The following is a 15,834-nucleotide window of genomic DNA, read 5'->3' as shown; positions in this document are numbered from 1 at the left end:
GCCCTTCCCCCCTTCAAGGTGAGAGCTAAAGGGTTGGAGAACAAAGGAATCCGGTGACCTCCTGGCCTGGGAAAGGGACAAAACCCGGAGGAGGAGGAGGGGCTGGAGGGAGTTTCAGTTTGGGGCTGGCTGGAGATGTGGAGTGAAGGGCAGATGTGGTTGTCTGGCTCACTGCCCCCCAAAATGGACCCAGCTGAGGGGTCCGGTTCTCTGCACCTACAAGCTCTGTGTTAGACCCTGTTCCTGTCGTCTAATAAACCTCTGTTTTACTGGCTGGCTGAGAGTCCCGTCTGACTGAGGAGTTGGGGGTCAGGACCCTCTGGCTTCCCCAGGAGCCCGCCTGAGCGGACTCACTGTGGAAAGCACATGGAGGGGCAGAGGATGCTGAATTCTCCGAGGTCAGACCCAGGAAGGTGGAAGCTTTGTGAGCTGTGTGTCCTGCAGACAGGCTGCTCCCAGAGAGGAGACTTCCCCAGAGTCCTGACTGGCTTCATGGGGAGTAGTTCCAGAGCATCGCACAGGGACTCTGACACTATGTCAATGAGTTACCATAGCAACTTGAGGTTTTTACAGAATTCCTCAAAATGTTACGATCAGGCATTAACTGGCACTTGCAGCACATTTTGCTGTCTATTGCTACATAGTTTCTGGAACATCTGCACTTAACACATCTATTATTGTAATCTTATACTTTACTGATACATGGTTATCTTTCAGTCAGCTAGTCATGCCAACCTGTTTCAGGTCTAAAGCCTTGTGTGGCTCAGCTGAACATCTTATAGGCCTGAGGCCTGTAGGTCCTGTGTTAGAGCATTAATTAATACTTAGATTTCACCTCTATATCCTAAATATACTTTATTCTTGGCTACAAGCTGAATAAATATTCTGTATTTAGGGGAAAAAACAGATGTCGTGATGATGAAATACTTTGCATTCCAACAGTAAGTCCAGGAGGATGGTAAATAGCAGCTACTAAAGTTAGACATTTTTAAATCAGCAGGTCTGGATAACTTGCATTCATGAATTTTAAAAGAGATGGCTGAGGAGCTCACTGGACCATTAAAGTTGTTTTTCAATAAATCTTGGAACACTGAGGACGTTCCGGTAGACTTAAAATATTGGCACAACATTAGCTTCTTTGTAGAGTACATAGGACGATCTGGGTAATAGGGGCTTGGGCTGATATGGGACGTGATTGGCATTAATTACTTGCCTTTAATTCTTGATTAATCAGTGGAGGTTTGTGGAAGATAGATCCTATCAAACTAACTTGATATGTGTTTTGAGATTACATGTGTGGTTGATAAAAGTAATAGCGTTTGTGCAATATACTTAGAATTCCGTAAGGCATGTGACTTGGTTCCACACAACGTTTGATTAGAAAACTAGACTGATACAAAATTAGCATGGCATGCAATAAATAGATTAAAAACTGTCTGAAAGGTCTCAAAAGGTAACTGTAAATGGGGAATAATCCATGAATGGATGTGTTTCTAATGGGGTTCCTTAGGGATCCGTTCTTGGCTCTACAATATTGAACATTTTTATCAGTGATCTGGGGGGGGATGACATAAAATCATCACCGATCAAGTTGGCAGATTACCCAGAAATTGGGGAGTGGTAAATAATGAAGAGTACAGGTCACTCATATAAAGTGATCTGGATCGTGTGGTAAACTGGGTGCAAGGAAACAGTGTTTTAATACAGGCAAATGTAAGGACATATGTATCTGAACAAAGAACGCAGGCTACGCTTGCAAGATTGGAATGAGACTATCTGGGAAGCAGTTTCTCTGAAAAAGACTTAAGGGTCATGATGGGTCATCAGCTGAACATGAGCTTGCAAGTGCAATTGTGGCCAAAAGGGCTAATGCGTTCCTTGGATGTATAAACAAGAAAACATCAAGTAGGAGTTAGTAGTTTAATATTAATTCTGCATTTGGCACAGGTGCAACTGCTGCTGGAATACTGTGTCCAGTTCTAGTGTCCACAATTCAAGAAGGATTCAGATTCCCAGGCCAGAAGGGACCACTGTGATCTTGTAGTCTGACCTCTTGTATAGCACAGGCCTGAGAACTTCCCCAAAATAACTGCTAGAGCAGAGCTTTTAGGAAACATCCAATCTTGATCTAAAAATTGCAGGTGATGGAGAATCCACTATGATGCTTTGTAAATTGTTCCAGTGGTTAATGACCATTTTCACCCAAGCTGCCTTCCAACTAGTTCCTCCCTGTTTGTCAGGACCAAATCCAGAATAGCTTCTCTTAGTTGCTTTCCCCACTTTATGTAATAAAAAATTGTATCCAATGCATTCTAAGAACTTGTTGGATAATCTGTGCCCTACTCTATTATTTTCCTTTTTGTTATTTAAAAAACAAACACACACAACCCTCATATACTTCTTCTTCCTGGTTAGGTGGTCTATAGTAGACACCCACCCTGACATCACCCTTGTTTTTTTTTACCCCTTTTATGATTTCCCTGAGGCTTTCAGCAGGTATACCTCCCACTTCTATCTCATCTTCCGTGCAAGTGTAGATCTTTGATATATTGAGCCACACAACCTACCTTATTTTCCTTCCTGAACAAGCTGTTCCCTTCTAAACCAATTTTCCAGTTATGTGAATTCCACAAACCTTTTCTCCTCCATGAGCTGAATGGGTAGTTCCTGCAGAAGGAGACGGTTAGGAACATGGTAGAAGCAAAGGTCGTAGGACCACACTTGTTGCACATCTGTAATGCTTCCCAGGGATGCCTAGGGTTGTGGGGCACCTAGCTACCACCTGCCCTTCACACGATGAAACCTTGTCTGTGCCTGCCAGGCATCAGCTTCCTTAACCCCACCATCCATAGTCAACATAAGTGCTCTTTTAGCCTACACGAGCTCCACCATACGTTTTCAGGTTAGTGATAAATACAATCCAACATCATACACACATTCTAGAGCCTAAATTTAACTAACATGCCTACTTATCGAAGAAGGTGCTGCTTACCTGGCGTCCTTCTCACAGTATTTTTCAACCAGGATGGCTGAGACCATCCTTTCCTAAAACCAAGCCTGCCAGCTGCTTTTCTTCCTAGATGAAGGGTGCCTGAGCATCTCTCTGCACCCCTGGATACATTAGACCAGTCCGTTCTTCATTTGTAAACCGGTGTGTGTGTGTGTGTGTATGTATGTACACTCTCTCAGACCCCCCCGTTCACCTCTTCCTGTTAATTTCCTCTCTTGAAGTTCCTGCAATCTCTTCATTAGCATTTGACTTATGTCAATAGACCTTCATTGTATGACACCCAGTATACAGAGGTTTATTAGAGCCCTGGGCAAAAGAACATTTGGGCCCCCACTCCCCCATTAAAAACACAAATGTATCAAAAGCCAATAATACAAAGATGCCATTCAGTGTTTACACACTGCATTAATAAAGCAAATCCTATTCCAGTTCATTATGCCTAAATTAATTGCTCAGTTTTTCCACATAATATCTAGCCAGACTCATTTTCTATCTGTACCATTACACAAAGGTATTCACTGCTGATCGGGACAACATGGCTGTTGCAAGAATCAGTCATTCACTGTTCAACAAGTGATTCTTTCATCTCCACCAATTTTCTTAAACCTGACCATTAAACGTTTTTTTCCACCCATTGATCCTGTTACAGTCCAGTTGTTCTACTGTGGAAGCAAAGGTGTCTGAAAGACAACAGTCACAATTCCAGAAAGTAACTTAATTAAAAGAAATAATTCTTACCTGAGGTAAAATTACTCTATTATTAAGAACTTTAAGTAGTTCTTCAAGTGATTGCTTATATCGATTCCAATTAGATGTGCATGCGCTGTATGCACAGTCTTCGGAAAGTTGTTCCTCTAGCAGCAGCCATCGCGTTGGCTGTGGAGCCCCCTGGAGTGGCGTCTTCATTGTGCTCAATGTATGATCCTGCCGACCCGGAGCCTCCTCAGTTTCTTCTTACTGCCAGTGACAGTCGTTGCAACTGTAGTGTCTTGCTGAGCAAGTTCTACTGCATTTCCGTAGCCTCTTTGTTTTTGTCTCTGTTCTTTATACGTTTTAGTTAGTTAGTATTTGTTCTTAGCAGTTGGGCTGGGGGGTTTATCCTCTATCCCGACTGCTTTTTTCTCTGGAGGGCTTTCGTGCCCAAGTCCATCAGGGACCCCTCTCGCGAGCAACTCCTTATCCAGGAGGTGCAGGCGCTCCTTGCCATGGGAGAGGTTGAGGAGGTTCCTCAGGAGCTTAGGGGTAAGGGATTCTACTCCCAATACTTCCTAATCCCCAAGGCCAACAGGGGTCTCAGACCCATTCTAGACCTGCAAGGACTCAACAAACTCATGGTAAAGTTGAAGTGCCGCTTGGTCTCCCTGGGGACCATTATCCCCTCCCTGGATCCAGGAGACTGGTATGCCGCCCTCGACATGAAGGATGCGTACTTACACGTAGGTTTCAGAGTAGCAGCCGTGTTAGTCTGTATTCGCAAAAAGAAAAGGAGTACTTGTGGCACCTTAAAGACTAACCAATTTATTTGAGCATAAGCTTTCGTGAGCTACAGCTCGCTTCATCGGATGCATTCCAATGAAGCGAGCTGTAGCTCATGAAAGCTAATGCTCAAATAAATTTGTTAGCCTCTAAGGTGCCACAAGTACTCCTTTTCTTTTTGCATACTTACACATAGCGATTCGTCTAGTACACAGCGCTTCCTACGCTTCATGGTCAACAACAAGCATTACCAATTCACTGCTCTACCATTCGGCCTCTCAGCAGCCCCCAAGTGTTCACTAAGTGCATGTCGGTCGTGGCTGCTTTCCTCTGTCGCCAGCAGGTGCAAGTATACCCCTACCTTGACGACTGGCTGCTCAGGGGCCACACCAAGGCACAGGTGCAGTTCCAAATCTGTTTGGTCAGGTGCACGTTCGAGTGGCTGGGTCTCCTCCTCTCCTTGGGGAAGTCGACCTTGGAATCGACCCAGAGAATACAGTTCATTGGGGCAGTGTTAGACTTGGTTCAGGCACGAGCCCTTCTGCTGGAGTCCCAATTCTGAGCAATCACAGACATAATTCAAAGCCCCCAGCAATTCCCAACCACAACAGCAAGGGGGTGCCCGAATCTCCTCGGCCACATGGCTACTTGCACTTACATGACCCGGCCCGCCAGGCTGTGGCTCAGACCGTTGCAGGCATGGCTTGCATCGGCCTACCGCCTGTGGCGCAACAGCTTGAATTCAGTAGTCACAGTGCCAGGACAGATCCTCACGTCCCTCCACTGGTGGCTCGACCCCCAAGCGGTGTGCGGAGGAGTCCCCTTCCACAATACTCAAACTTCCTTGTCCCTGGTTACAGATGCGTTGGATCTGGGATGGGGGGGGGGCACATCTGCAGGACCTCCAGACACAGGGCCTATGGTCACAGGATGAGCTCTCCCTACATATCAACATCAAGGAGCTGAGGGTGGTGCGCCTTGCTTGCCAGGCCTTTCAGGCCTGACTGCAAAGCCATTGTATAGCGGTTCTAATGGACAACACCACCACCAAGTTTTACATCAACAAGCAAGGGGGAGCCCGTTCCTATGCTGGGAGGCCCTCCAGCTGCAGGAGTTCTGCATAGCCCACTCCATTCACCTGGAAGCATCCTTTCTACCAGGAGTTCAGAACATTCTGGCGGACCACCTCAGCAGGTCCTTCTGCATGCACGAGTGGTCCATCTAGCCAGATGTCCTACACCTCATTTTCCAAAGGAAATAGGAAGTGTTTGCCACCCAGCACAACAGGAAGTGCCCAATGTTCTGCTCCTTCCAGGGTCACGGCCCAGGCTCCCTCACGGATGCTTTCCTTCTATCCTGAGAGGTTGCCTGCTCTACGCCTTTTTCCCCCATTCCCTCTCGTGCATGAGGTCCTCCTGCTCAAGGTCCACAAGGAGTGGGCAAAAGTAATTCTGATAGCTCCAGTGTGGCCTTGACAACACTGGAACCCCACACTACTGGAGCTGTCGGAGGCACTGGTCATGTTCCCTCTCCTCCCCGACTTACTCAGGACCACGGTTGCCTCCCATCACCCCAACCTATGGTCCCCCCACCTCATGGCTTGGAAGCTTCATGGCTGAACCCCATGGAACTTCCGTGCTCTGAGCACGGAAGGGAAGTCCTCCTCAGTAGCAGGAAGCCCTCTACTAGAGCCACGTATCTGGCAAAGTGGAAGAGATTCTTGTGTTTGTGTGACCAGCGTCGCATACCTCCCCTCCAGGCGTCGATACCTCTCATCTTGGAATACCTCCTACATCTGAAACTGCAAGGCCTGGCGGCATCCTCCATAAGGGTACACCTCACTGCTATCTCGGCCTTCCACCCAGGAGCGTCTGGTTCATCTGTCTTCACCAACCCTATGGTTGGTTGCTTCCTTAAAGGTTTGGACCACCTACATCCCAAGATCCAGCAGCGTGTCCCTGTGTGGGACCTTAACCTGGTCCTTTCCAGGCTCATGGGGCCCCCATTCGAATCACTGGAAACTTCCTCCCTCCTGTACCTGTCTTGGAAGGTAGTGTTCCTGGTCGCCATTATGTCTGCGAAGAGGGTGTCTGAGCTAAAGGCCCTCGCCTCTGATTCACCTTACATGGTTTTCCACAAGGATAAGGTGCAACTCAGGTGACATCCAGCCTTTCTTCCCAAGGTGGTATTGCACTTCCACATCAGTCAAGACATTTTCCTGCCCATCTTTTACCCTAAGCCTCATGCCAGCAACTGGGAGCAGCGGCTTCATTTCCTCAATGTTTGCCGAGCACTAGCTTTCTACACTGAGCACACTAAGCCATTCAGAAAGTCAAACCAGTTATTCATAGCAGTGGCAGACCAGAGGAAAGGACTCCTGGTCTCATCTCCAAGAATATCCTGGATCACGTCGTGCATCTGCACATGCTACGAGCTGGCCAATGTACGAGCCCTGGCTCTTACTGCGCACTCCACGAGGGCCTGGGCCTCGTCAGCGGTGTTCTTGGCCCAGGTCCCAATCCAAGAAATCAGCAGGGCAGCAACTTGGTCCGCGGTGCATACCTTCACATCTCACTACGCCATCGTCTGGCACGCCAGAGATGATGCGACTTTCGGAAGAGTGGTGCTGCAATCAGTGTTCTCTTAACTCCGGCCCCACCGTCTAGGTAAGGCTTGGGAGTCACCTAATTGGAACGATATGAGCAATCACTCGAAGAAGGAAAAACGGTTACTCACCTCCTGTAACTGTTGTTTCTCGAGATGTGTTGCTCATATACATTCCAAACCCACCCGCCTTCCCCTCTGTTGGAGTAGCTGGCAATAAGGAACTGAGGAAGTGCTGGGTCGGCAGGGTCTTATATTGAGCTCCATGAATGCACTGCTCCAGGGGGATCCACAGCTGACCTGACGGGTGCTGCTAGGGGAAAAACTTTCCAACGACTGAGCATGCAGCGCGTGCACACCTAATTGGAATGGATATAAGCAACACAACCATTTCAACCAATGGTGCAAACTGGTTTAAAACAAAGTTTGCAACTGATCACATAAACTATGAAAAAATTAGAGACTAACCAATTTATCTGAGCATGAGCTTTTGTGAGCTACAGCTCACTTCATTGGATGCATACTGTGGAAACGGCAGAAGACATTATATACATAGAGACCATGAAACAATACCTCCTCCCACCCCACTCTCCTGCTGGTAATAGCTTATCTAAAGTGATCATCAAGTTGGGCCATTTCCAGCACAAATCCAGGTTTTCTCACCCTCCGCCACCCCACACACAAGCTCACTCTCCTGCTGGCAATAGCTCATCCAAACTGACTGTAAGGAGAGTGGTTAGGGCAACAAAAATGATTAGGGGTCTGGAACACATGACTTATGAGGAGAGGCTGAGGGAGCTGGGATTGTTTAGTCTGCAGAAGAGAAGAATGAGGGGGGATTTGATAGCTGCTTTCAACTACCTGAAAGGGGGTTCCAAAGAGGATGGCTCTAGACTGTTCTCAATGGTAGCAGGTGACAGAACGAGGAGTAATGGTCTCAAGTTGCAGTGGGGGAGGTTTAGATTGGATATTAGGAAAAACTTTTTCACTATGAGGGTGGTGAAACACTGGAATGCGTTACCTAGGGAGGTGGTAGAATCTCCTTCCTTAGAGGTTTTTATGGTCAGGCTTGACAAAGCCCTGGCTGGGATGATTTAACTGGGAATTGGTCCTGCTTTGAGCAGGGGGTTGGACTAGATGACCTTCTGGGGTCCCTTCCAACCCTGATATTCTATGATTCTATGATTCTGCCGTTTCCACAGTATGCATCCGATGAAGTGAGCTGTAGCTCACGAAAGCTCATGCTCAAATAAATTGGTTAGTCTCTAAGGTGCCACAAGTACTCCTTTTCTTTTTGCGAATACAGACTAACACGGCTGTTATTCTGAAACCTATGAAAAAATTATGAAAGAATCTGATGTGTGCCAAAGTGATTGTCTAGACCTTCTGCCAACGGCAATTCATGTCCAACCTGAGAAAGTTGACATTTTACCAGTTAAGTTTTAGGACTAACTATTTCAGCTAACCGGAAACTAGCTTATATTTATACATTAAATCACACTTCTAAGGATAGTCCAGGTTCTGATTAGTTAGAGCACATAACAGGATGTTTGGTCATTACTAAGCTAATGAGAATGTAGTTTTTCCAATAATACTGCAGAGAGAGAACATTCATTACTCCATTATACGAATGCCATATCAGTGTAATGGAGGGAAAAAAGTAACTAAAACTGAAGGTAAATTTCTCCTACTTCTGTAACTATCTGGGTTTTTCCTTTGTTTTATCCCTCCTGCAGGCTTGGCTTTGGCATTCACATAGCAACAGATGACCATTAGCCCATGAAAACAGTTGATTCCACTGCCTATCTTTGTTAAGTAAATTTGTATGGGCCACAATTCATTTGTGAAACACCTAGTTGAGTGAGTTGTGTCTGGAAGCTGTGGCCTAGTTTAAACAGTGCCACATCAGTCCATGCTGGGTAAGGGGGGAAATACACACAAGGATCTTAATCGTGCAGTCTGGGGTAAATAGCACTATAGTCTTTCATCCACTGCTAAGATGGGAGAACTGTACTATGGAAGGCCTCATATCAGCTGAGCAGGGGGTAAATTAATGCCATATCACAGTGGACGTGCAAGAATCCACACTAAGATCCCAAGGCTGTGAACCATGTGCATGGGGAGGTGGGCTTGACAAAGGTCTTAGGGATTCAGGTGGGGGTAAATGGGGCTATATCATGACATATTAGGATGGGGGTAAATAATGCTGCATTGTGAGATGCAGTGATAGTGGCATCCAAAGGCCTTGACACTGTGGACGGAGGCATAAAAAACCCCCACAAACAAAGCCTGTCTCACCATATACTTTGCAATCACCAAATAAGACCGGGAAAAAAAAACTGGAAGAGAAAAGGAGAGAATAGGTCATGTCTAGGGGAGAGAAGTGATTGAACATTGAGAGGCAAGGAAGAAACAATGGGGGCTCCCACAGGAGGGAGGGTTTGGGGTTTCCATGTTTCCCCTCTTGACCAGGACAGCAGAGAGTGTCGTCGTCTGTCCCCCCACCTTTGGCTCCCTGTTGCATTTCCCTGGGAGCTGCCGCTGTGGGTTGAGGTGACGGGGATTTCCCTGGCTCCCCTAGCCACGGGGAGCTCCCTATCCTGGTGGCGCCCCTCTCCCCCCATCTATGTTCTTCCGGTCACTGATGTGTTGCAGGTTGCAGCCCGTGTCCTTGCGGCTCAGCTTGGGTTTCGGGCAGTAGGACTTCAGCCAGGAGTGGGCATTCCTGTGCAGCTTGGGGCTGGAGGAGATGCAGCAGGAGATGGTGTTCCCTATCTTCCTTCGCCCCCTATCTCTGGCTGCCCGGCCAGGTGCAGGAGGATACTGGGGGAGCCTGTCACCAGCAGTGGCAAGAAGCCATGGGCAGCAGCGAAGAAAACAACAAACAGGAAAGGAAGAGGTGACGGCTGCTGCTGCTGCTCCCTCCAGCTGCACTCAGTGGCTGACCACTCCCCCCACCCCCCCAAATGGTGCATCCAAGAATCCTTGCCCCAAGCACAGCCAGCAGAGCAGAGGGTGCAGCAGCTAAATCATCCTGTCCTGGCATCATGAGATTTTTCTGGGGGCTCCAAGCGTTAATCTACCACTACCAGTATACAATGGCCAGCCGGGGAGATAAGTGTCTCCTACTTCCTGTCTGGTAGAACCTGTCTTAAGGCACGTCACTGCTTTAAAACCATAATTTCTCTCTCTCTCTCTCACACTCACAAACACACACACACCCCTTTACATATTATCTGCAGATACATTTAGCAAAGATTATGACAACCAGTGCAACACAGGCTGGCAGTAGAGACTTCACATGACACTCTTTGGTGAACTAATATGTAGATGCCAGACCCAGGGGACTTCTGTAACCTTTATGCATCTCTATGCCCGTTAGCATCAAGAGGTCTTTGGGTCACACCACCTACTCCCTGTACCCTTAGGAGCCCTCCTGGGCATGGGCCAAGATGCCAGCTACAAAGCCCCTTTGGGGATGAGTTTTGGAATGTGCGATGCGTGGGAGAGAACCCCTTGTGTCTTCCTGGGAACTGAGACCTGGGGAGGTTCTCTCCCTCCCTTAAAATATCTGCCTTGGAGTTCCTGGGCACTAGCTTGCTGCCTGTAGGGGAAGCTGTGCTCTGTTGAGGGTGCCTTTCTCTTTCCCACCAGGTGCTGCTAAATACCGTCAGATCCTACAGAAAGTGGAGCCTCGAATTGTCATAGTGGAAGAAGCAGCAGAGGTGCTGGAGGCTCACACCATCACCACTCTGAGCAAAGCCTGTCAGCACCTCATCCTCATTGGAGACCACCAGCAGGTAACGTGTCCGTGTGGGGCCTGCTCCACTGTACAGAGACAGAGATAGGGCACAGCAAAATGCCAAGCAGGAGGGTCCCACAGGTTTATCATCCTCCCCCTGCCATATAGCTAAATCCACAGTGGCAGTCACTGGCCCTGCCTCCCCTTAGTCCCCCAATGTGCTTCCGGGGACAAAACTCTTGTGCAGCTCTGGCAGTAACTTAACCTCACTTACTTCTAAGCCTGATTCGTTGTAGCTGAGCTGGCCCGAATACTTGGCATTGCTTCAAAAACCCTGTTGCTGTTCTTCCAGTGGTGGAGAGAGGAAAGCATTGCAGATGGATGGGAGGGAGAACTCATAACAGCTGGACTCTAACACTTTCATTTCCAGTTGCGGCCTAGTGCTAATGTGTATGACCTGGCCAAGAACTTCAACCTGGAGATGTCTCTCTTTGAGCGGCTGGTGAAAGTCGGCTTCCCCTTTGTCCGCTTGAATTATCAGGTGAGGAGCAGCTCTAGAATCTCCGCTTGCTGTACTCATTTTCCATTATATAGGTGTGACAGGTTGTTACCCCGGAGTGCAATCTGGGAACTGTGGGAACCGCTGCGCTCCTCTAAGACACGCAGCTGGGTTGGGGACACAACCAGCCTCACCCAGGCCCTGTTATCACCTAACATTACAGCAGGTGGCACCACTCATCCGAACTGGGTTACCTGACTGCAAACAGCAGACAACGGCCAATTTCCCTGTTCCCCCTTCTATAGTATAAACCCAAAATTATACCGTCTTGCACCACACAGGGATCTGTACAGTGTTAGTTCATTATTGCGCTGCTGCCCCCACATGGTGAGAGGAATATGCACACTTGTGGTAAACAAACTGAGATTTTTCCCCAGACACTTCATTTAAAGGCACACCGGTTTAGGTTAAAACATAAAACAAGTTTATTAACTACAAAAAGATAGATTTTAAGTGATAGCAAACAGATCAAAGCAGATTACCTAGCAAATACAGATGAGTCGCATCATCCGCGCATTTAACTTGCACAAATTCAACTATACATGCTCAGCAAAAGAAAAAAGAAAAATAACAAGATACCTGTAAATAGTTTGGGCGATTCCGCCCACCATTCCATCAATGAGCATATGCCCCGGAGTGAGCGTGAGATGGGACATGTGAATCTGCTGTTCCCGCAGTCTGTGTCAGTTCCCACGTGCCTCTCATAGTGTGAGCATCTCGCCGCGTTGAGTGTGATTCTAGTGTTTAAAGATACTGTACATATTTTTTGTACAAAATGGCCCCTAAACGCAAGCCAACTACTTCATCTGGTGCTCAACTGAAGAAACAGCGATCTGTTCCAACGTTGGAGGAAAAACTGGCTGTGTTGGACTTATTGAGAGATGATATGTCGGTCTCCAATGTGGCACGTACATATGGCCGCAATGAATCTAGCATCCGTGCCATCAAGATTCGAGAGAGAAATTTGTCAAGCCATGGCATCAAGTGCTCCAATAACTGCTAAGATGACGAGCCAGGTGCGAGTTAAGACTTTAGTGAAGACTGAAAAGGCATTAAACTTATGGCTGGAAGACATGAACTGTAAATGTGTGCCTATCGATGGCAACACATTGCGAGAAAAGGCTCTTAGCCTCTGTGCGTTCAAATCTCCCGCCGAAGGAGGACAGCCTTCTGATGAGAAGGAGTTCAAAGCCAGCCAAGGTTGGCTTAACAGTTTTAGGAACCACTTCAACTTCAAAAACGTGCAGACTACTAGTGAAGCTGCATCTGCCAATGAAGAGGCAGCAAAAGCCTACCCCGAACAATTAAAGAAAATCATAGAAGAAAAGGGCTATCTTCCGGAACAAGTTTTTAATGCTGATGAGACTGGGCTCTTCTGGAAAAAAATGCCGAACTGCGCTTACACTTCAAAATCAGAAAGACAAGCCCAATTTGCTGAAGTGTTCCAAGCAGCGAAACACTTGAATGATTTAATTTCTGAATTCGATCTCTCTATGGAACGAAGCCTCAAAATCACACGTAGTATTACGGACGATTTGAGACCATATCAAGAAATGTTTGAGCAGCTCAAGAGACAACAGCGACAGTTGCTGATCACCATGTTTTTCAAGGAAAAACAACCAGCAGCAGATGAGCCTACGTAAGCAACTTTTCGAGCTGAATCAGAGCCAACCACTTTGTCTACGACTCGCTCTCTGTCACCCAAGCTCTCAGTCACCAACGTCTCCTAGATCAACATCAAGCCCTGATGACCCCCTGTAATTAAAAATACAGTCCTGGAAAATTATATTTTGCATATGTGCTCTTTATTATATACTGTACATTACTGTATACAGTATACATATTACTGTAGAGGGTTGTATACACAAAACCATGTACAGTATACTTTACTTTATGGGTGATTTAAGGGATTTTCAAGGGTAATTTTGACTATACACGATTTTCGCCTTATGCGCTGACTTTAGAACTTAACCCCTACATAAGATGCGACTCCACTGTAAACAAAACCACAAACTAAGCCTAAAATACTAGAAAGATTGGATATGAATTAGCAGTTTCTCACCCTGACTAACGATTAGGGCCCTACCAAATTCATGGCTGTGAAAAATGCATCATGGACTGTGAAATCTGGTCTTTTGTGTATTTTTACCCTATGCTATACAGATTTCACAGGGGAGACCAATGTTTCTCAAACTAGGGGTCCTAACCCAAAAAAGGGTTGTGGGGGGAGTTGCAAGATTACTGTTGGGGGGGTTGCGGTATTGCCACCTTTACTTCTACGCTGCCTTCAGAGCTGAGTGGGTGGAGAGCAGTGGCTGTTGGCCAGGTGCCCAGCTCTGAAGGCGGTGTCTCACCAGCAGCAGCAGCGCAGAAGTAAGGGTGGCAATACCATGCCACCCTTACTTCTGTGCTGCTGCCTCGGAGTTGGGTCTGGACCCGACAGTTACAACACCATGAAATTTCAGATTAAATATCTGAAATAATGAAATTTACAATTTTTAAAATCTATGACCAAAATGGACTGTGAATTTGGTAGGGACCTACTGATGATACAAGCAGGCTTGCAGATTCTCAAGGCACAAGCTGCACTTGCTTTGCAGCTTGGGATCCCCACCTCCATTCCAAGTCCTTTTTTTTCAGAGCTTTTCTTAGGTGTTGAGTTGTTGTGGGAGAGTGAAGAACAACAGATGATGTCACTCCCTGTTTTATATAGCCTTAGCATATGGCGGGAACCCGTTGTTCCATAAACAGTTCCCAGCCCAGTTTGTAGAAAAATACAGGTACTCAAAATTGAGTCCAGAGTCATGTGCTCTGGTCACATGCCCTTGCAGAGTCATAGCAGCCATTACTTACAGGCTGTCCAGAGCATTCTTAGGAAGGCTCACCAGGTGGGGGATAAGCTTCTCCCTAAAGCCTATTGTTTTTCTTAATGGCCCATTCTGAATAGGCCCTTCACAACCAGCTGTTTAGGCTGGAAGCATTTTGCCTAGTGGGTGTCACCCAGGTAGTCCATATTCATAACTTTAGATACAAAAATGATACATGCATACAAATAGGATAATCATATACAGCAAATCATAACTTTTCCAATGTCCCCTTACATGACCCATCTTTTACAAAATGCATCATAATTATGTCATTATCATATCATAATATTACTATGACAAATATGGGGTGTAGTGTCACAATAGGAATTTACCTGGTTGGAGTCTTGGAGTCTAAAGGAAGCTCAGCCTTATATTCCTGCTCCCATAGCAATCTGAAAATCAAAACAAAAAAACAGGTTTTGCTTAATCCCTGAGAAGAGCGCTGGGATCTGTCAGATCCATGCAGACCAGCTTCTGTGTCCATTCAAGACACAGGCACTCCATCTTCTGATACAGCCTTTCTGCTTTTGGGCTCTCTCCCTGTTGCATAACTGAAGCTGGTGAGAGAAGCAGACTCACAAAACACATAGCAACATCTCATAATTTCATATACAATGAAGATACATTGTAACATTAATATTTAACAGATTGTGACTTTTAAAATGGTATCTCACAAGGCATACTTTGTACAATACGTATAATCATATAACAGTAGTGAATATGTGGGTACAGGGGGTATATAATGTCACAGTGATGTCATGCTGGTGGTGGCTTTTGTGATCTGGACAACCTGTCCACTGGGAACTGCACTGAAAGCAACAAACTTACTTACAGTCCCATATCTTCATGAAGATACATTTGGTCATTTCCATCTGGTTGGATTGGAATTGATGACAGAGGGAGGGTTAGTTTCCATTTCTGCGGCACCATTGTCTCGTATTTGGTCATTGTCTTCCCTGATGAAGCAGAAATGGAGGGATGGTTCAGTTCATTCCATCATGTGAGAAATTTGCCCATTTATGTTGGCTACTGCTAACCCTAGCCCTCCTTTAACTTTTGTTTCTGTATTCCAGCACCGCATGCGCCCTGAGATTGCCCAGCTCCTCACTCCTCACATATACCAGGAGCTGGAGAATCATCCCTCTGTTCTCAAGTATGAAAACATCAAGGTGAGTTTGCAGAAGGCACCAAGCAATTTCTCTTTATGTTCCCTCTAATTTTTGACAGGCTGTGTGCATAAAAAATTTCTTCTGTGCAAATTTTTGTGCGCGCGATGTTTCGCCATGTGCGCGGGGTTTAGGATCTGTGTGTGCGCGCACACGCGCACAGCTTAGAGGGAACAGTGCTCTCAACCCCCCTTACTGGGTAGAATGACCCTCTGCTTATATCATCCAAACCAGTCACTTCTATGGGTTTTATTCACGTATTCTGTCTCTTTGATCAAGTTTAGCTGATTAAAAATTGGTAATTTAAATAAAGAAATCAGGTGATGTAGGAGTAGTTATCTTATCTTATAAACAAGATGGATGGATGTTGTTTATATTACCTTAGTGCCTACACCGTAGTCAAGGACCTG

At 46.4% G+C, this 15,834-nt stretch overlaps 1 protein-coding gene across 9 annotated transcripts in view; it reads left to right on the top strand.

Moving 5' to 3' along the window:
• ZNFX1 (zinc finger NFX1-type containing 1) overlaps positions 1-15,834 on the top strand; it is a 36,731-nt gene that overhangs the window by 16,364 nt on the left and 4,533 nt on the right. For all 9 annotated transcript variants that reach the window (XM_073326824.1, XM_073326820.2, XM_073326821.1 and 6 more), the window contains 3 exons: positions 10,745-10,890; positions 11,263-11,373; positions 15,332-15,427. In XM_073326824.1, the coding sequence (XP_073182925.1) occupies positions 10,745-10,890; positions 11,263-11,373; positions 15,332-15,427 (353 nt within the window). The remainder of the gene's footprint in view (positions 1-10,744; positions 10,891-11,262; positions 11,374-15,331; positions 15,428-15,834) is intronic.

The sequence above is a fragment of the Lepidochelys kempii genome, chromosome 13 (genome assembly GCF_965140285.1).
Source record: "Lepidochelys kempii isolate rLepKem1 chromosome 13, rLepKem1.hap1, whole genome shotgun sequence".
NCBI classification, from domain to species: Eukaryota; Metazoa; Chordata; order Testudines; family Cheloniidae; genus Lepidochelys; species Lepidochelys kempii.
Note: the sequence above shows the minus strand (reverse complement) of the source record. Positions and strands in the feature narration are given on the sequence as shown.